The sequence below is a fragment of the Phaseolus vulgaris genome, chromosome 7 (genome assembly GCF_000499845.2).
Source record: "Phaseolus vulgaris cultivar G19833 chromosome 7, P. vulgaris v2.0, whole genome shotgun sequence".
Classification (NCBI taxonomy): Eukaryota; Viridiplantae; Streptophyta; class Magnoliopsida; order Fabales; family Fabaceae; genus Phaseolus; species Phaseolus vulgaris.
Window position 1 is genome coordinate 39483266 of NC_023753.2, and position 19838 is coordinate 39503103.

Genomic DNA, 19838 nt, shown 5'->3' on the forward strand with positions numbered 1-19838 from the left:
ACCTGTTGAAGATGCAAGGACTGACATTGCTGAAGACGTGAGAAGGCATGATGTATACAAAATGAACAGGAAGAAGAAGAAGTATTGAATCTGCATATTAGATTCAATATTGCAGATTATTATTAACTTTGCGTTTAATAAAGAAACACCCAATGTCTTTCTTAATTGAAAAAACTGTAAGGCCTGATAACATTTCTGTAGCTGAGGAAATGAATACATCAGTTTTTATAAATCCTAGTTTCATTGTATTGATTCAACATGCACTCAAGTTTTAATCATGACAAAAAGAATAGAGAGATGAATGAGGAACATGGTGAATGAATGGTGAACTTGAGAGGTAAAATAATCAAAGGATTGCAGGATCTTTGTATCTCTTGAAGATATCTTCAATATCTGCCATGACTGCTGCTGGTAAGGGTCTCTCAGTTGATGTAAAAGCATCAATGTCCTCTTTTAGCTGGTCCAGAGAGGTTGCACCAATAATTGAACTAGTCATGAATGGACGATCTCTTGCAAATCCAAGTGCAAGCTCAACAGGAGTTAGACCATGCTTTTTGGCCAACTCAAGATACTTTATAGTAGCTTCCTGAAATCCACAAAATCAAAATAGGGAGCTTCTTTAGTATTGTCATGTCACCATATTTCAGAACATAGTCTGAGACTTTATGGATAAATTTTGCTGCCAACAATTATAGAAGAAAATAAAAAGATAATATGAACTAAATTTCTCATATAAGATCAAATAAATGTATGTGCTTAACTTCTACAAAAGTTCTCTATTTAGCTTTTCCAAAACTTATGTGCATTAATTGATTTTAACTTATTGGTGGGTGCACTTTAGTTCATTTTCTCTTCTTTTCTACTTTTACATGTATTTGCAGAGAAGTTTATACAAACAGAACTAAACGCCTAATACAAGAGCTAGATGGTGTACCCGTGCCACTGATTTGTTATATCTTTCCATGTAACCGGGAAAGAGGTTCAACCTTCCTGCTTTTGCAGCTTCAGAGTTTATATCTATATATTTTCCTGTGAGTGATCCACCTCCAAGTGGGGAATAGGAGAGTAAGCCAATATTGCAATTCTTTGGATGACAAACTTCCACGAGATCAGCTGCAAAAAATTAAAGGAAGAGAGAATTTTAAAAAGCTTACAAAAGGGAAAAAATTACAATCCCACCCTCCAACTTAGAATCATATATGAACTTTTATCCTTAAATCATGTGACCATTTTTATAGTAAAGATCCAAGTTATCCCTTTCATCTTAGGTTCAAGTGCACTTATGACTCGAGCTCAACAAATTTGACCACTTCTGTTAATGTTGGATTGAAATGAAAGTTGGATGGAATGCCTAAAATGCTATAAAGACCATGTTACTCAGGTTCCTGTTACTCAGGTTAGAAGGACCAAAGGCCACATGACCAAAAGTTCAAGGGGCTAAATAGGAACTTTACAAGAAAAAAAATCCTTAGAAGCAAAAGTGAGTGCAATACTTTGTATCTTTTGGACTCTTTAGGAATAACAATGTATAAGGGCACTATGTGATTTGTAATGATCATTTAATAAAAATATTAAATTATCAAGGCATCAGAAAGTGAAATTTGAGAATAATTTAACCTCATAAAACTGGCTTGGCAAGTTAAGGTTTACATCATCCACCTATATATTATTATTTTGTCATATCTTTAGTTGAATTAGAATCTCTAACATACTCTTTACACCAAGGACTAGACATGTAAGACTAGGGGGAACCTGACAACTGATAACGTCCAACCAATTTGACTAAGATAGACTCCAATACCGTCTTAAGAAAATGGAATTTAAGTCTAACTTGACCTCATATATTATTATTTAGTCAGATTTTCCGTCGATGTGATGTGAGATCTCTAACACTTAATATTAGTTTAGGTAAAAGTTTATTTGATTTTGCTTCTTCTTTTTTTCTCTTCTAAATGTTCTCGGTGAGAAATCCATACAAGCCTTTGGCGAATGTCACAATCTCACCTTCAAAACGACATCTAACAAGCAAACTGTAGCTGTTTTGGATACTGACAATCTTTGGAAGGCCTTCAACTTTAGCTGCATGGACAAACTCCATCACTCCATAAGAAGTCTCATTTGAAACACCTATGTAGCGTACCTGTAATGCACACAGAAATCTCAAGAGACTGAATCCCAATCTCATGCATAAGAGAATAAACATGACATTGTGATCAGAAGAATAGAATTTCATGTTACAATTGGCACACATTTCTTGGAAAAGTATGCATAAGAGACAGTAAATCCTAGCTTGATTATGGGTTCATGCTTCCGACCGAGAGACATACAATTGTCTGTTTTTATTTACCGGCTTGTAACAGGATGAGACATTGGGCACATAACATAGCAAATTAATCTACAAAAATGGTATGGCCATCTCACCCTCTGCTCCAATCAAAACTTTTGAGAGACAAACAATTTATTCTACCCTTCCTCAACTTCATTTTCTCCGTAAAACATAACACTAAAATTAAGCAAAGAAAGTTACAACTTACAAGCAAATATCAATAATTTCAGTTGGAATAAATAGGCACTACCAGAAAAGCTAAAGTATAAAGTGAATTGATAGACATCAGTCACCTTTCCTTCATTGATAAGTTCTTGAAAGGCTTGCAACTGCTCAACAAATGGCACACTGGGTCTCCATTTGGAAGGATCATAATAAAATTCACCAAATAGTGCAACATATCGATCTGGCCTATAATGAAGCAGTACACCGTATATTAAAAAATCAATAGTTCAAAATCTTTTAGCTTTCAGTTTCAAGATGCAAATAGGGGAATGCTTGCAACTTTTTTATCACACAAATACACAAACACATAACACTTCTGTCAATATTGATAATAAAGATCACATTCTAGGTCAAGTACATGGAGGTGAAACTAGGACAAGTCTGACCCTATATCACTACTAACTAACAAAGATTCCTAAAATAATAAGAATCATAATATTTTAACAATGAAAACTATAAACAAGTTTCCCACTGATCTACACAAGTTTAAATTACATACACAACTAATAAAGTAACAAAAAAGATAAGTGAGACGCTGATGTTTAAGCTGTGTAAACTCACCAGTGAATTTGCAGCAAATCAATATAGTCAGTGCCAAGGCGCTTAAGGCTTTTTTCCACACTTTCTCTGATATTTTCAGCATCAACTCGCAAAACATTTGCATTCTCACGCAAGTAACTCGACCTCTCAGAATAACCACATACTTTTGTAGCCAAAATAATCTATTCACAGAGATGTTACACAAATGGTTTCAAATTCTTAAGAGTAGACTCAGTAAAAACCATCCAAAACAGTTGAAAGCCAAATCTCAGGGCATATACGGCAAAACTATAATGCACTGATACCATAAGTGTATCGGATGATATGCGTATCCGTCAATATGCTAATAACAAGATTCGATAGATACATGACAGATACAGATTTAAAAATATATAAAATTAGTTAAAACATAATAAATATATAATTTCAATTACACGGATCTAAATTAAAATCACATTTCTTAGACATTGATAAAATAAATAAAAAATTATAAATTATAGTTGTCATAAAATTATTAGTACTTCATAGATTGGATACTTCATCAATAGATAATGAATTTTAGAGGGTCGGAAACAAATATGTGACACAGATTGAAGTATCAGGACATCATAGTGGCAAATCAAGCAAAGTTAAAATTTATTTCAATGAGCATTTTTTTCTCAATGCAAAAGCGACTTAACAAAAGCTCCATACGTTTGCAAACAAGACAGTCTAACTTTAGTAGCATTGTTTCACATTGAAAGTAATCATGAACTTTGAAGAAACCTTGTATCCAAAGCAGCATAAACAGAGTTGAGAAATGAGCATTCAATACCTTGTCACGAGGTTGAGACTTGAGCCAACTACCAATATAGAGATCAGTTTTTCCTTGTGTCTCTTTCTTCATTGGAATGGGGTACTGCAATCAAATACCAACGGCTCATTATTCAATAGCAATGAATGGTAATGATCAGATCATTATGCAATCAAATAGTGAATCTTGCATAATATCAAAACATCATATCATATTTGAAAAATACTAAATTAACTAACTATGTGATAGATGGTAAGAGTTAATCCGGGTCATATAATCATACATTATAGTTAAAATTATTTTAATCTTGATTATCCATTTGATTATATGGTTTAGATTTGCTCTTCTCACGCTACCTGGTATGTGAGATGGTTTCAAAAAATTTTAAAAAATTACTTAAGTAGTCCTAAAATTTCATGTTAAGTAATCCTTCCAATATTACAACATCCATAAGATTTGTTGCAAAGCCCCTTAGGTAGTTGTTATCTCTAGCTTGCCTTAATTGTGACCTCTTTGGAATTGTCTTAATTATAACATGAATTAGAGATATGACTTAATTGAAGTTTACAAAGCTTGGACAATCTCATTTTACATCCAAATTCTAAGAAAAATCATCTCTAAAATCCATCAACTTGACGAAAATTCATTTGGGCAGTTTGGCTTCCATAAGTTTCTAACCTTTCCTCTCCTACACACACTCCATGCAATCATATTTTTACAGTAATTGATTTCTTTAACACTGTTCTAATTTATAAATCAATTAAATGGAAACAAACAACAACAACAAAATCGAAACATTTCAGCAACATCATGGCAAATGCAGATGAAGATTGGAAGAACAAAACTCACAGCCTCAGCAGTATCGAGAGCGTTAATGCCGCGCTCAAACGCGTACCCAAGAATGTCGTGAGCTTCTTTCTCCGTGTTTTGCTCCCCAAAGGTCATCTGAAGTCAACAACGTCGTACCAACCAAAATGAAAACGAACAAACGAATAACGATAACAATAACAATCTTGTTCCCTTTTTCGAAAGTACGAGAAAGGATGACTTACAGTACCAAGAGTGATTTCGCTGATATTGAGGTCGGAGTCTCCTAGGTTCCTGTACTGCAACGGGTTGTTGTTGAGGGCACAGAACAGAGGCCAAACGCTTGCAGTGCTCTTCTTCTTAGTGTTTCTTGGAAGAGTGAAAGAGTGAGTGAGAGACAATGGTAGTTTGAGAGGGTGAGAAAGAAAATGGTGTTGGCATGAAGAAGAAGAAGAAGAAGCATTGAAGGAACACAGAGAAGCCATGTTTGGGCTTATCCTTTTCACACACTCTCTGCTCACACTGAGGCAGAGATATAAATTATATATACTTTTAATTTAAAATAATTATTCTATACCATATATAGAGAATTTCTCACTATAATAGTTTTTTATGTACATAATTTTTTTTCTAACTCTATTTTTATTTATAATATTTCATTTTATTAATATAATAAAAGTATTTTATCATTTCATAATCTATCTATATATAAAAAGATTTTTCATTATAACTATTTTTTATATCAATTTTTTATCATTCTATTCTATTTATTATATTTCATTTTATTACTATAATAGAATATTTTATCATTTTATATAAATTATTTTTTATTTTTTAAATTAATATTAATATTAACAGACAATTTTTATATACAAACTAATTTTTTACTTTTTTCTTAATTCCTAATTTTATAAAATAGAATAGTTTTCATGGAGATTTTTTTTCATCAGTAATTTGTGTATAAATTTTTTACCTTTTTTTATCCTTATAATCAATAATTCTGATGGAAAAAAATGTTTTTATACTATAATTATAATAATTAATTAAATGAAATATTTGTATACATATTTTATTATAATTATTTTACTTCTAATATTTTTGGAAAAAAAATCATCATCAATCTTTTTATTTATATTAATTATTTTTTATCATCATCAAAAAATTAAACATTCAACACAAGAGATTCTGTGTGTTTCACTGAATAGGTTTTTTTTTAATATCTTTTTTGTTCATTTGAAATATTAGTAATTCGATATTTGTTATTAATGTTTTGTTGATGAAGGTAATATCACACTAAAAAATGTTAAGTCAATAAGATATATATATAACCTCAAGTGTTTCGTAAAATAATAGATTTCACCTATTACATTGTCATTTAATAAAAATAATAGTGAAAACTAAAATAGAAAAAAAAAAACATTACAGAACGAAACAAATTGAAAAGGTTTTCAAAGATTAACATAATAAAACCAATATATTACGGAGACCATAAAAATATTATATAATATAATTTCAACAATTATAATTTGATAGAGTGGAATTTATTAAAAAAAACACAAAATTTTAGGAAAATTGTTCTATGTAATAGTTTTTTCTCGTTTTTTAAATTTTTACTAAATTTTAATCAATAAATTATTTTTATATTTTCAAAATATTAAATTTTTTCGTTTAATTCTTTTTTATAAATTTTAGGTATGGTGAAAAAAAATATATAGGTGAATTTTTATACTAAATTTAGTGATAAGATGAGACATTCAATGAGTGACTTTTTTTACTTGCAATGCTATTTGTAATAGATAAATTGATTTTCCAAATTTTGTTAGACTCTTTTAAAAAACATTTCAGAATTTATGGTTACTTTTTTATTTTCATTTTTTCAATGAGATCAACTAAAGTTATTTATGTGATCCCAAATAAATACTTCTCTCCTCTTAGTTTTTTCTCACTTATCTTGTCTTTTGCCTCTTTAATCCTCTATTCTATTTCTTTCTTCTAATTTTATGACCTATTTCACCTTATTAAGTTTTCAAGTAAGATCTCTTATTCTTTATTTATTTATTTTTAAATTTGATCATCAAAATTTAAGGGGTTAGTTGAGAAAAGTGATCATCTCACTTTTTTCTCCTGTATACTAAAGTTTGATTATATTACGATGCTTTATGTTAAGTCCCATATTTTGAGTTTATCATACCTAACATCAAATTTTAAAAGGTTGCTTGAAATGCGAGCAATTCAGGTAAGAAAAGTTGTATATAACCTTAAGATAGTTGATTTAGACAATAAGTTAATATAGTAACTGTATTATTATGCATGTTAAGATATAAAGTTAGTTAAACTGAAATTGATAATGGCTTGATGAGTATATGAGTTTGAATAGTTGAGATTGTGTTGAAATGATTGAATGATGATGTTTGAACGAATTTTAGTATGGATATATATTTTTTAAAATGTTTAGAAGTTGTATGGATATTGGGTTGTTTTTAAATTATTAAAAAAAATCTTTCTCATTATTTTCTTTTCTTGTATATTCGATGAATTTGATTATATATGATCTATTATTCAATTGAATTGTGAATTTTTAACTAATATGGATTAGTGTAAATGATAGAATTAATGCGTATGAGTTTGAGATATTCGTGTAATTAATTTTAGAATTCTTAACTGATGTACGATCAATTGAATAGTGTAATCTCTAAATGATATAGATTGGTGTGAATGATGGAAGGTGTCTGAAATTGAAATATATGTGTAATTAATTTGAAAAATCTTAAATGATGTATGAGAGTGATTGATATATTTGTATGTGAATAATATGTATTATATGTTGTATGTGAATGATAAGAGCTTGTATGGACTTTACGTCATAAATTTAGTATAATGCATGAGATATTGTGTATTAATACATTAAGTATGGAAAGTACATATCTTAACAAAGATCATTTAACTTCATCAATGATCTAAGTCGTATAGACTACGATATTAGTTGGTGGGTTGCTGATGAGAAAATTTACAAAGTATTGAATGTCTGAACTTATCATAATATTTTCTCTTATATTCATGTGTAAATCTAAATCTTGAATATTTTATAAATGATAGTATAAGATAAGGACATAGTTAACAAGTTTCGGTGTTGTCTCTAATGAAAAGTGTTAAACACAAATACAAAAAAGAAATAGGATTGAAATATTTTATTATTTGAGGAGAGAAAACATTGAAAAACATATGCTGAATTGGAAAAAATATGTATTATATCAACTAAAATAAAAAATAACATAATAAATAAATTATTATAACAATTGTACACTAAATAAATATAATAAACACTTATTATATTAATTCTAATTTTAATTTATACAATAAACCATAAACCTTAACCATTTTTAACATAAAAAAATAATGAACTTTGTTAATTAATTTATTATTGTATAGTTTGGCATCATGCATGTCAATTCAATCCATAACATCACCATTTGGTATGTTTTTGGAATCCCTTAACGGCATCCATCAATTCATCATTATTGAAACACGTAATTGTGCATTGTTTTCAATTTAATTTATTTATCAAATATATAAGTAATAATATATTACTATCTCTAGTATACATACAGAAAAACAAATACCTAATTTATTAAATATATAAATAATACATTTAATAACATTATTCATAAATTAATAAATTAAGAAATAAGTTTGTATGATTTATATTCTTGACAATTTTTCATGAAATTTATAAGTATCTTTTTGACAGATTTAATATTTTTTTTATACATTTTATAAACCTGGCACATTTTTATTGAATTCTTATAAAAAAAATTGTTTTATCAAGTATTTAAAATGTTTTTTTTTAATTTTAATCAAATACTTTTTATTTGATTTTTGACATCGAAAGATGACTAGTTGTTACTCTAGTTTTATTTTCTTTAATCCATTGATGAATACATTCATTTCCTTTTCAAAAATAAATTTACCAACAAGTTTGGAAAAATTGAGCAAATTGAATAGCAAGTTAAAAATAAGAAGACAAAGATAATAATTATATAATTTTATTGGCATTATAAAATCAAATCGTAATTATACTATGCAACTTGACATCTCATTTAGACTGACAGATCAAGTAACAACAATCATCTGCCATCATAGGAAAAAAATATTATTAAAAAAAATACAAAAATATGAGAGGACTAGATCAAAACTCACATGTTAACAAAAACGATACATAGGTAGACTATATTTATTCATAAAGAATTCTAAAAAAAGACTAGATGAAAATCTATTATACCGATAAATTTATAAATTACTTCAAATTTAATTAAACTTAAATTTTTTATATGTTTGTTATAATCAAAATAATAGTTTAAAAAAGTTACAAAGTCTAACCTAATAAATAAAATAAAATGCAATTTTTTTGCAGTCACTTCAAAATAATGAAGTGGTGGGTGGTGTTATAGTTGTGTGAGAAATGATCGTGTATCCTTGTCTACCTACAATAAGTCAAATCTATATCCAAAATGTTAGCTTGTTCATATAGGAAATGCTCACTATGGAAACCCTTTATCATGGATCAATCACTCTAATCTATTCAAGTATTGGAAGATTCATCACATGAAACTACTTAACATTTCCAACCATGTTTGTTATGTCAATAGTTTATATTATATTAATGGAATCTCTATTCTTTTCAAGAATATAAATGTGAAATAATTAAGTTAAAAAGAAGGGGCTAAATAAACCAAATCACTTGGTTTTTTATTGGTTTTAATGTAAAAGAAATTGAGGAAGTGGAAGAGAGAAAAAAATTGAAAATTTGGTGAAAATATATTGTTTAATTGAAGTGAAATATAATAGCTTTTGTAGTAATACATTTTTAATAATATATGAGTATGATCAAAATCTCATTTTATAAGTCAGTTTCATAAAGTTGAATTAGACTTAAAATCCACTTTTTAATATAGTATCATAGTCATTTGAAGTTTATTCTAGCAAAAATTGGTTTGACTCATCAGATCACCCACTATCAAGATCATTATCAGACCGTCCATTAGATAGTCATGCTTGATAGTCTTGATATGGGTAGAGTGTTGAAGATTTCAGATCGACTAAAGATAAGACATTTCACAATATATAAGTGAGAAATATAAATGTACATATGTTTGGTTTGAATGAAAAAAGAAGAAGAAAGGAAGCAAAATAAATTAAATCTACAATTTTTTCATAAAAAATAAAAGTAAATTAATGGAGATCCCAACAAATACTCATTAGGATAAGATCAAAATGGCTCTGATACAATATTACGAAGTGAACTTTAAATCTAATTCAACCTCATTAAACCAGCTCATAGGATTGAGGATTGCACCCATTTATATACAACGAAATGTCCTTATCTATAGTCGATGTGGATATCCATCATAAATTTATCTCTACTTCGTGTATGAATTAATGTAAAATATTGTAATTGATGTTCATCTTGTTTCTTTCATTTTTCTTGTTTTTTCCCCATAAATTGAACTATTTTTTTCCCTTTCTTATTTCTATCCTAATCAAGAAGGGCTTAGTGAGTTCAGTGGCTGTGAAAATGAAAGGAGTTGAGAGTGAAACTCCATTTTCAACACTTTGAATACTCGAAGACTGTAATTTGAATCTGAATATCATGGTAAAAAACGAGTAGAATTGTTTAAAAAGTCACATGTTTATTAGTGTTTTTAACCTGAATAATTAAATAAAGAAAATAAGTCACTATATAAAAACTAAAAATATGTAAAAATTGAAGTGATTGAAGTATATAGTAATTGCATAGTGTGAGTGAGCAGTGATGAACACCTGGACCGTACCATTTATATAGCAAATGAAATAATGCATTTTACTTTTAACTGAATTTTCAAAAAACATCACTTTTTTTGGGTTTTCCTATGAGGAAGATGAAGATAATGAATCATTTTAATTTCTTCATTCTCATCATCATCATTATTGGATAAGATTCTAATCCCAAAGAAACTGAGAAGAATTCAAACTAAATAATGACATATATTATAAGTAAACTATAGTTTTAAATATTATTTATTTATTTCAATTTTTTAATAGTTTAATCCATTTTCTTATTTTACAAATGTGTCTCTTTAGAAAAACCAATTAAGTTTTTCAATTTTACAGGTTCTATGTTTATTCATGTGACTATCTTCGATTTATTAATATTGAAAATATTTATAATTATATTAATAATAATAAATAAAAATATGTAGAAGTTTTTCTTAATTTCTTTTTAAATTGTTTTTTATTTATAAATTAATTTTAACTTATACTAAATTAGTTTTTTCAATTTCTTTTGCAAAAGGATTAAAGAGTAAGTTTTTTTTTTTAATATCATTATAGAGCTGTCGACAGCTAAAAGCACTTATATTCCTATCATAAATAGTTGAATGCACTTTGTTCTAACCTCCAATCAAACAATTAAATTATACATATATATAGTTTTAGTTTTTTTTATAATTTTTTTTAAAAAAATAAGTTTTTTAAATGTTTTTTTAACATCTATAAGCTTCTAACTAACTGTACTAATGAATAATATAATATGTTAGAAAATATATAATTATTTTTTACTTTATTATTTCTTCTAATATTAGTTGTTTTGGTATTAAGTGCAATATTAGTACTTTACATCACATGTATATCACTGTAATAATTATTACTATTTAATATAATTTATACATCATATATATAGATAAGTATATTCATATTCAATCAAGGTATATTTACCTATCAAAACTAACATTTTGTAATACTTCAATTAGATAATAGACAAGAATTATTAATTAGAATTCAATTATTTAAAGTACTTTGTATCCTCTCAATTTTTCTATCAAATATTAGTATTTGGTTTACTGTAAATATTTTTAGTAAAAAAATAATCACAACTTCTTGTGTCAAGATAATTCTTTATACTTATTATAAAAAATCCTCATAGGATAATCTCTTTTAATTTTGTATAATTTGATGTTTTAATATACATAATCATATTTATTAATATTGAAGTAAAAAAATATTTGTTTTTATCTTTAATATTCACAACAAAATATATATATATATATAACATTATTCATATAATCATTTATATCTCACATACATCTAATTATACACATTACAATGTAGATAATACCTCCATAAAAGTATTCACATATCATATAAAACATTATTTACATATCTTATTATCATGGAATATCAACACTTAACCATCAATTATACATTTAAACATACATGGTCCTTCAATGACAAAAATCACAAAGTTATGATTTCATTTGAGTGATTTAAGAAAAGAGAATTATCTTCACTCAATTTTGTTTAGTAAAAATACAGTAAAATAAGAAATTATGCAACATTTCAAATAGGTATCAAATATATGCATACCATCTCAATTGCTTATAAACAATTTAAAATACTAGTAAAAAGACATTTTTTTTCTAATATAAATAAACTCATTTAACATTTATAGATTCAAATATCATTATTATTCTCAAATAATAACACTTTATAAAAAATCACTTTAATATATGATAATATAATTCATTAATTAAATAGACATGATTAAATATAACTAAAGTTGACTTATAAACACTAAAAAAAATCATGAAATAGAAATCAATTTTAGATAAAAATAATAATAATTAATTGTTATAATGACTAAATTAGAAACTAAAGAAAACGTTGAATTTCTAAATTAGTTTCTATTATTGTTAAATGGTTTATAAATTAGTATCTAATTAGCTACCAAGGTTTTTTCTACCAAATTTAGAATCTAAATAATTGGTAATTAAAACTTTGGTAGCTAATTAGATACCAATTTTTTTAAAAAAATAATTTTTAAAATGATATATAATTTAGTCATTATAACAACTAATTATATTTTGTCTCGATTTTTATTTTATGATTTTTTGATAGTGAAAAAGTTTATTTAGTTAATCATCCATATATATTGATTCTTTGAATGCACCCCACTTTCTCATTTTTATAAGAGGACAACATAATTTATTATACTTTACTTATGTTAGTAAACTAAAACTAAAACAATGTAATGTGAATGTGAGAAGAAATTTAAAGTAGTCATAAACTTATGAGAAGATTAAATTTGAGAGTGTGGAAGAAATTTAAAGTAGTCATAAACTTATGAGAAGTAGTTCTTCCCTTTGAAGTGCTTAGCACATAATCCATCAAGTTCCACAATTAGCTATTAATCTAATGAAACCTTTTGATGAATGATTTCATGGTTGAATTGAAAGGAAATGATTATGATCTGCAACAGAAATCTCTGGGGATTAGCATCTTGTTGAAATGCAATGCATGAATGAGGGTGCATTTTTTTTTTCTGCAAACTCTGCATTATTATTACAGCACACACTGTGCATGAATGTTCAGGTTTTGGGTGATGATGATCCCACTCATGAAGTAAAGTTAGTCATATCAGACATGGAAGGGCAAAGTTGTCATTTCAGAAAAGGTGTTGTCAATCAACCCAAAAGGAAGGTGCAACAAAATCATGTTATTCCCTCATTTATTTTTTTTCTCATATTTTTTTCACCCTTCATCACTTTATGCTGTCTGCATCAGTCACCTTTCACTGTCACTATCAACCTATTTTCATTTCCACAAAAGCCCTAAAGGCCAAAACACACCACCCCTTCTTTCTCATTTACACCCTCCCTTTTCTCCATTTGCCTCACTTACCCATTACAAAAATAATATTTTCACAATTCTTCATGCTATAGAATATTTCATGTCATAAATTCAAAAATAAATATATATAATAAAAGATAAATTTATAATTAAATGATACGAAAAGATATTAAAATAATGATATTGGAAGTTGTAATGTGATTGTATAAAAGATTGAAGTTGTCAATCTATCATTGCACCTTGTAATATTGACCACATAAATCTTTTAAACAATCACATTACAACTCTTAATTATATATATTTATTTTTAAACTTATTACATTATATAATTCTAAACTCTAAGTTAGTCAAACTATATTGTCATGGGATTGAAGATTGCACCCACTTATATACAATGAATTGTCCTCATCTCTAGTCAACGTGGGATTTCCATCAGCAACCCCTTCCTTCCCTTTTTACAGAAAAAAAAATCTTAGTTTTCCACAATTTTTTTCTCAAAAACCTAGCATCATGCAGTTTCAACCCACACACACTCACTAGAGTATGTATTTTTTGAGTATGTTAACATGAACTTGATATTCTAATAATATATAGAATAAGATTATATATATTATGAAAACTTTTGCTGTGAAATACTTTTTTTTTTCAAGAAAGTGAGAAGCTAATAAAGTTAAGACATTACAAAAGTATTATAGGAAGTCACAAAAACCAAAGGAAATTCAACCTAGCCTCATACCAAAACATGTTATAGTCTAATCACTATTCTTTTACCCTCTCTTCTACTCATTCTCTCACCTATAACATTATTCCAACCCTTCCCTTCTTTCTCACACACTACCCTCTTCTTCTTCTTCAACTTTGATCTCATCAGGTTTTCATTTTTCATCTTTTTTCTTTCTCTTCTCTTCGACCATGTCAGCCAGTGAAAATGGTCTAATCTAGATCAGAATTCATAAACCAACCATGAGCTCATTTCAGGACTTTGAATCCTCTCCAAGTAAAGACATGATTAACACAGGCCTCAACAACTCTATCACAAACCTAACCCCCTCCTTAAACTTCTCCTCAGCATCCTCATCAGCATCCACAACAATATCAGCACCAGCAACAACAACAACATCTTCATCACCACCTTCCACTCCAAGCCGCTACGAGAACCAAAAGCGAAGAGACTGGAACACTTTCGGACAGTACCTCAGAAACCACAGGCCCCCACTTTCCCTCTCTCGCTGCAGTGGTGCCCATGTTCTTGAGTTTCTCAGGTGGGTGATGATACACTCAAAATCCACATTTTTTATTCTTTACAACTTTTAATATTATTATTTTCCTATTTTTATATAATTTAATTACAAATTTACCATTTATTATATATATATATATATATTTTTTATGAGAAGTGATATATTAATAACTTGTATTAGTCTATAATTTCATTTTTTTCATCTAAAATTTCTATTTTTTTACATGACAAAAATATCCTTTATTTTTAATATCATGAATCAAAAGAGGTTATATAATGGAAAATGTTATCAATGTATTATTCTGATGTATTTATTTTTAAATCTATTACATCAAAAATTTATATACAACTTCCACAGTTATCAAAGTATGATTTTCCTTCTACTTCTAAATCTATCTCATCAAAAATTCTATACAACTTCAACAGTTATTAAAGTATGATTTTCCTTCTCGGTATATAGTATCTTGACCAGTTCAAAAATTGTATACAACTTCAACAGTTATTAAAGTATGATTTTCCTTCTCAGTATATAGCATCTCGACGAGTTGAAAAATTGTATACAACTTAAAGAGTTATTAAAGTATGATTTTCCATATCAGGTATCTGGACCAGTTCGGAAAAACCAAGGTTCACACTCACCTGTGTCCCTTCTTCGGGCATCCAAACCCTCCTGCACCTTGTCCCTGTCCTCTCCGGCAAGCGTGGGGGAGCCTTGACGCCCTCATAGGGCGTCTGAGAGCTGCGTTTGAAGAGAACGGTGGAAAGCCGGAGGCCAACCCTTTTGGTGCTCGTGCTGTGAGGCTCTACCTTCGTGAAGTTCGTGACTCTCAGGCCAAAGCAAGAGGCATCAGCTATGAGAAAAAGAAGCGCAAGCGTCCTCCTCAACCACCTTCATCAAATGCCACCACTCAGTAGTGTATATATGCATATATATAGTAAGGACTCAACCATAACAAACTCCACAAATTATTATCATATCATTATTGTTATATATTATAGTCTACAATTTCAGGTACATCACATGTTCATGGTCCCAGCTAATTTCTGCATACGAGGTTGAATATTGAAAACAGTTAACAAAAATGGATGTGTTCTACCATCTATCTACAAATAATTAATAAAACCTTACTTTATGTTATAGATTGATGAAAACTCTAATCACTACAATTACTAAAAAAAAACACTAAATGATAATTAGAGTGAGTTTAGTGTGGTGTGAGTATTTTGGGAGGCTAACATCAGCAAATATTTCTTGTAGTGATAGTCTTAAACCATTTAACAAATTTCTTCACAAAGTCCATGATATATCATGTATATTTTTACATTTTTTACGTAGACAGATGAATTAAGACACATGTTATATTATTGTTGTTTATATGATTGAGGTTATAACTGTGTGCAATTTGCAATTGTATCTGCAAAGTTTTAGATTTTTGTTAATCTTAGCAGAGTTTGGTCTATGTAACTGCATTAACCATGATTGTATTTGTCTGTTTCTTAAAATATCAGAAATTGCAAAGAAATTCAAAACCTATAAGGCAAGTTAAATCTGTGCTTATAACATATAGTTATAAGGATCCCCTTTGTATTTGAGTTTCACTGTCATATAGTTCAATGCTTGATTTATCTTGTTATGCATTGCATTGCAAGGAGGTAGAGGGAAGAGTCTCAGATAAATATTTTATATAAAGGTTGAAGAATTCCAGAAATACATCTTATTTATTCATCCGTTTTTTACTGATAAAAAAATTGCATTGCCTGCCCTAAATAATATATGCATACTTGTTGTTTCCATTTGTTTTTCTTTGCCTTAAAAGATATAGAAGTTGTGATTTGATATGGGATTATTGAAAGTTTTCAACTGGGAAAAAAAATACTGGCAGGTATAATTTACGTGGGGAAGTGTTCAGAACTTTGATATTGCAATAATAAGTGATGCAGCTGTGATGCTTGATATAAAACCTGCAATGTAAGACTTGCCCTGGGAAACTGGAATGGACTTAGAAAAAAAAAAGAGAGAAAGAATCTGTGAGATGGAAACTGCAGTGTTACTGGTAGAAGGGGAAGCTGTGAAGAAGTGAGAGGGGTTATTGTGTGAGCTATTCACTGTCAAATTTGTAATAAATATGTTTATGTACTTGAAGGTGGATCATTTATGAGGAGTAATGGATTTGCAGATCATGTTCCATGTCTTCTTTATTGGATGTGGTAAAATGCTATTGCTTCTGTTTTCTTTTTACCCTTCCATATGAATTAATAGTGACTCTTTTGCTATAGTATCACACACACACTTCACCATCCACTGGTTAATTTCTTGCATTATACTATTTACTACATAGTATTATGTACCTATGAATGTACATTTATTTCTATTTTTCCTATGTTTTCGTGCTTTTGAGTTTTCTGATGCTAGGGCCCCCTCTAGAGACACTTTTCCTCTGAATATGATGCAAACACTATGTTAATGTCATCAATGTGTTATCATCTCAGTTGATTCCTAAGATGATAAGAAATTCATATTAAAATGCAAATTTTGAATGTGAGTTATGACTGCAACTCCAATCTCAGACCTTAAACTCATGAGTCTCAACCCTCTTGTTTAAAAAATTTAGAAACATATGTGTATGATAAAATTATAAAATTTGAAACCTTTTACTTTTGAAAGAACTCATAAAATTGGACATGCAGTGTTTGGTTCTTTGGAGTTTGTGCATCTAATGAACCTCTTTCACTCTCTCTTTCTTTCTGGGGTTTCTGATCACTTCTCCTACTTCAGTGGGAGTGAATAATAAACCAGTGAAGAGTCTTCTCTCATTAGGGTATTTATATATCCACCCCAATTAGTATTTCAAATTTATATGTTAAGGTTAGAGATTATAGTATTTTATAGTATAGAGTATAAATCTAATCTTTTATAAACTGATTTTATAAAATTAGTACAATATTCTTAATCTATGTACTTTACTCATATAATGTACTTTTTGAAGGCCAAACAGTGCTTGAAACATGTTCTTAAACTTTGAGTTAGAGCAATGAACTAATCATAACCATCTCTGGAAAGGGATAAATAGAAAAAAGAGAGCAAAAAAAATTATATAATGTGATGCAAAAGAATGAGAAAAAGGAAACAGAAATTCAGTTTTTTAAAATCTCATTTTGTATTTTGGTCGAATTTTCTTATTATCTATACTTGCAAAGGTGTTAAAGCTTAGCATTTTTAATATTTTTTTAATAAACAAAGAAAAAAAATTAAATGTTTTCTCAGCAGAGCAGAAGATGTGAAAGATAGGAAGCTAAAGCAAAATACATAATTCACATGCATGCAGTAAAGGACAGTATCACCCTTCTAGTATTTTTACTAAACAAAAAATTTCTTTTACACCATGGAAAATACATACATTTAACACTATTTATAATAATAATTTAAATTAAAAAATAAAATAAAATATTAATATATTAGAGTGTGAAGTATGTGTATACTTTTTACGGTGTTAATATATTAAATTTTAATGAAGAAAAATGTCTTCAATATACTCTTCCATACTTTTTCTCACCATATTATTCATTCATTAAAATTGTAAACATAGTTATATTCTCTAGGGTTCAAATTACAAGAAATCACTAATAATTTTGGATCATATATTCCTTACAATTGTTATAATGAAAATAGTTTGTAGCTTTTCCTTTTAAGTTTATATCCTTCTACTTTAATTTGTCAAATTAGCCTTTATGGAGTGGAAATAAAAGAGAAATGTTTCAAAAATTAATAATAACTCGTGCTAGACATTTTTTTTATATTAAAGTCAATCATTGTTATTAAATACAATATTCCAAAAAAAAAACCATTATAATTTTTAATGAATCTTTAATAATATATGTTCACATTACTTTTTAGAAGATAAGGATAAAAATGAAGATTGAAAATGATTAAGGGAGATACCTTAAAGATGAGAGATAATTTAAGAGATTGATTTGAATTGGGATTTGGAATGAGCACTAAATACAAATCTTTTCGTACAGATTCCCAATGTTAAATTGTCGAGTTGTTTGATGTTTGATTAAGAAAAAGAAAAAGTATGTAAGAATTTATTAAAGCAATATTGTCTTTAATTAAGTTTGCTTTCTAGTGGGTTTATGTCACAAATCATACACATTGCTTACTTCTCAAATATACTATCATTCTACATTAATTAATATGTATATATATATATATCGATTTTAAATTTGATAGATTAATCAATCATCATAATAAAATATGGTTTATTTTAGAATGTTTGAGATTTGTCATAGTTTTGATTAAGAAAGAAAAATATATTTAAATTTTTATATTCAAAGATATATAAGAAATATTTTTTGTTACAATTGAGTAAGTTTGATCGGTAAAACTCAATATCAAGTAATTTTACTTCTCATATATTTTTATAGAAATTGTTTGTAATTTTTATAATTTTTATATATATTTTATCTTTATTGGTAAGTTTTGTATTTCTATTGAAGAATAGAGAAAATAAACTTTTAAAAGTTATCAGTAACGAAGATTGATTTGATACATTAATATTTGTTTAAAATAATTTAATTAATATACTTTCATTAATATATGTATATATTAAGTATTGGAGGAATTAATGTTCTACTAGTTTCAAATTATCTGTCCTTTAAGAATTTTAATTTATTTTAAAATAATTGCTATTTTAAAATTATAATTCAAAATATATATAGTTAGTGTTTCACCTAAGCATTTATTTAATTTACAACTTATTTAGGATATTTCAGTCCAATAAAATTATTTTATTAATAATTTATGTAGTTAATTGTTATCTCTATATATGTGTGTGCTACCTTAGATCCATGCATATATTTTAGATGACGAAATAAGAGAAAAAAAACTAAGGTTTAATTATGTTTTTAATTTCTGAAATTTGTGACAAATGGTTCTTATAAAGTAAGAGAAAAGTTCGTTTTAATCCTTCAAATTTAGTAAAATATGAACATTGAATTTGAGCAAATAAAAACAGTTAAACAAACTAATTTTTAGTTCCTCAATTAAGTAAAAAGAAAAATTGAGAGAAGGTCCTATTTTATCAAAATTGTCTCATCTAAAACTCTTGGACAGTATAATTAATTTCATTCTATTTTGGTATTGTCGGAATTTTTATTATAGAAAGGTATTATATGTTTTAACAAGTTTTTATAAAAATATTTTAAAAAATTGAATAGAAATTTCTAAACTAAAATTAACTTATCGT

At 27.6% G+C, this 19838-nt stretch overlaps 2 protein-coding genes across 3 annotated transcripts; one reads left to right on the top strand and one right to left on the bottom strand.

Annotated features, from left to right (window-relative positions):
- Positions 1 to 73: 73 nt before the first annotated feature.
- Positions 74 to 5220, bottom strand: LOC137827500 (uncharacterized). Of its 2 annotated transcripts, none has more exons than XM_068633662.1 (8): positions 4942 to 5220; positions 4734 to 4829; positions 3906 to 3989; positions 3113 to 3273; positions 2620 to 2737; positions 2005 to 2140; positions 935 to 1113; positions 74 to 586 (listed from the first exon to the last, which is right to left on the bottom strand). In XM_068633662.1, the coding sequence occupies exons 2-8, from the start codon at positions 4827 to 4829 to the stop codon at positions 347 to 349; spliced, it is 1014 nt and encodes a 337-aa protein (XP_068489763.1). In that variant the 5' UTR covers positions 4942 to 5220; the 3' UTR covers positions 74 to 346. The 2 variants fall into 2 exon arrangements, with proteins under 2 accessions (XP_068489763.1, XP_068489762.1); XM_068633661.1 differs by having other exon boundaries at positions 4937 to 5217.
- Positions 5221 to 14182: 8962 nt separating this feature from the next.
- Positions 14183 to 16839, top strand: LOC137827509 (protein LIGHT-DEPENDENT SHORT HYPOCOTYLS 4-like). The gene is made up of 3 exons (XM_068633674.1): positions 14183 to 14614; positions 15192 to 15527; positions 16476 to 16839. The coding sequence occupies exons 1-2, from the start codon at positions 14316 to 14318 to the stop codon at positions 15505 to 15507; spliced, it is 615 nt and encodes a 204-aa protein (XP_068489775.1). The 5' UTR covers positions 14183 to 14315; the 3' UTR covers positions 15508 to 15527; positions 16476 to 16839.
- Positions 16840 to 19838: the final 2999 nt, after the last annotated feature.

Excerpts from the sequence above, each read along its gene's own strand:
- LOC137827500 (XM_068633661.1), bottom strand. The coding sequence starts at position 5,176 with ATGGCTTCTCTGTGTTCCTTCAATGCTTCTTCTTCTTCTTCTTCATGC. Across the intron at positions 3,274-3,905 it reads AGTCTCAACCTCGTGACAAG|ATTATTTTGGCTACAAAAGT; the intron begins GTATTGAATGCT and ends CTCTGTGAATAG. Across the intron at positions 1,114-2,004 it reads TGTTAGATGTCGTTTTGAAG|CTGATCTCGTGGAAGTTTGT; the intron begins GTGAGATTGTGA and ends AATTTTTTGCAG.
- LOC137827509 (XM_068633674.1), top strand. The coding sequence starts at position 14,316 with ATGAGCTCATTTCAGGACTTTGAATCCTCTCCAAGTAAAGACATGATT. Across the intron at positions 14,615-15,191 it reads CATGTTCTTGAGTTTCTCAG|GTATCTGGACCAGTTCGGAA; the intron begins GTGGGTGATGAT and ends TTTCCATATCAG.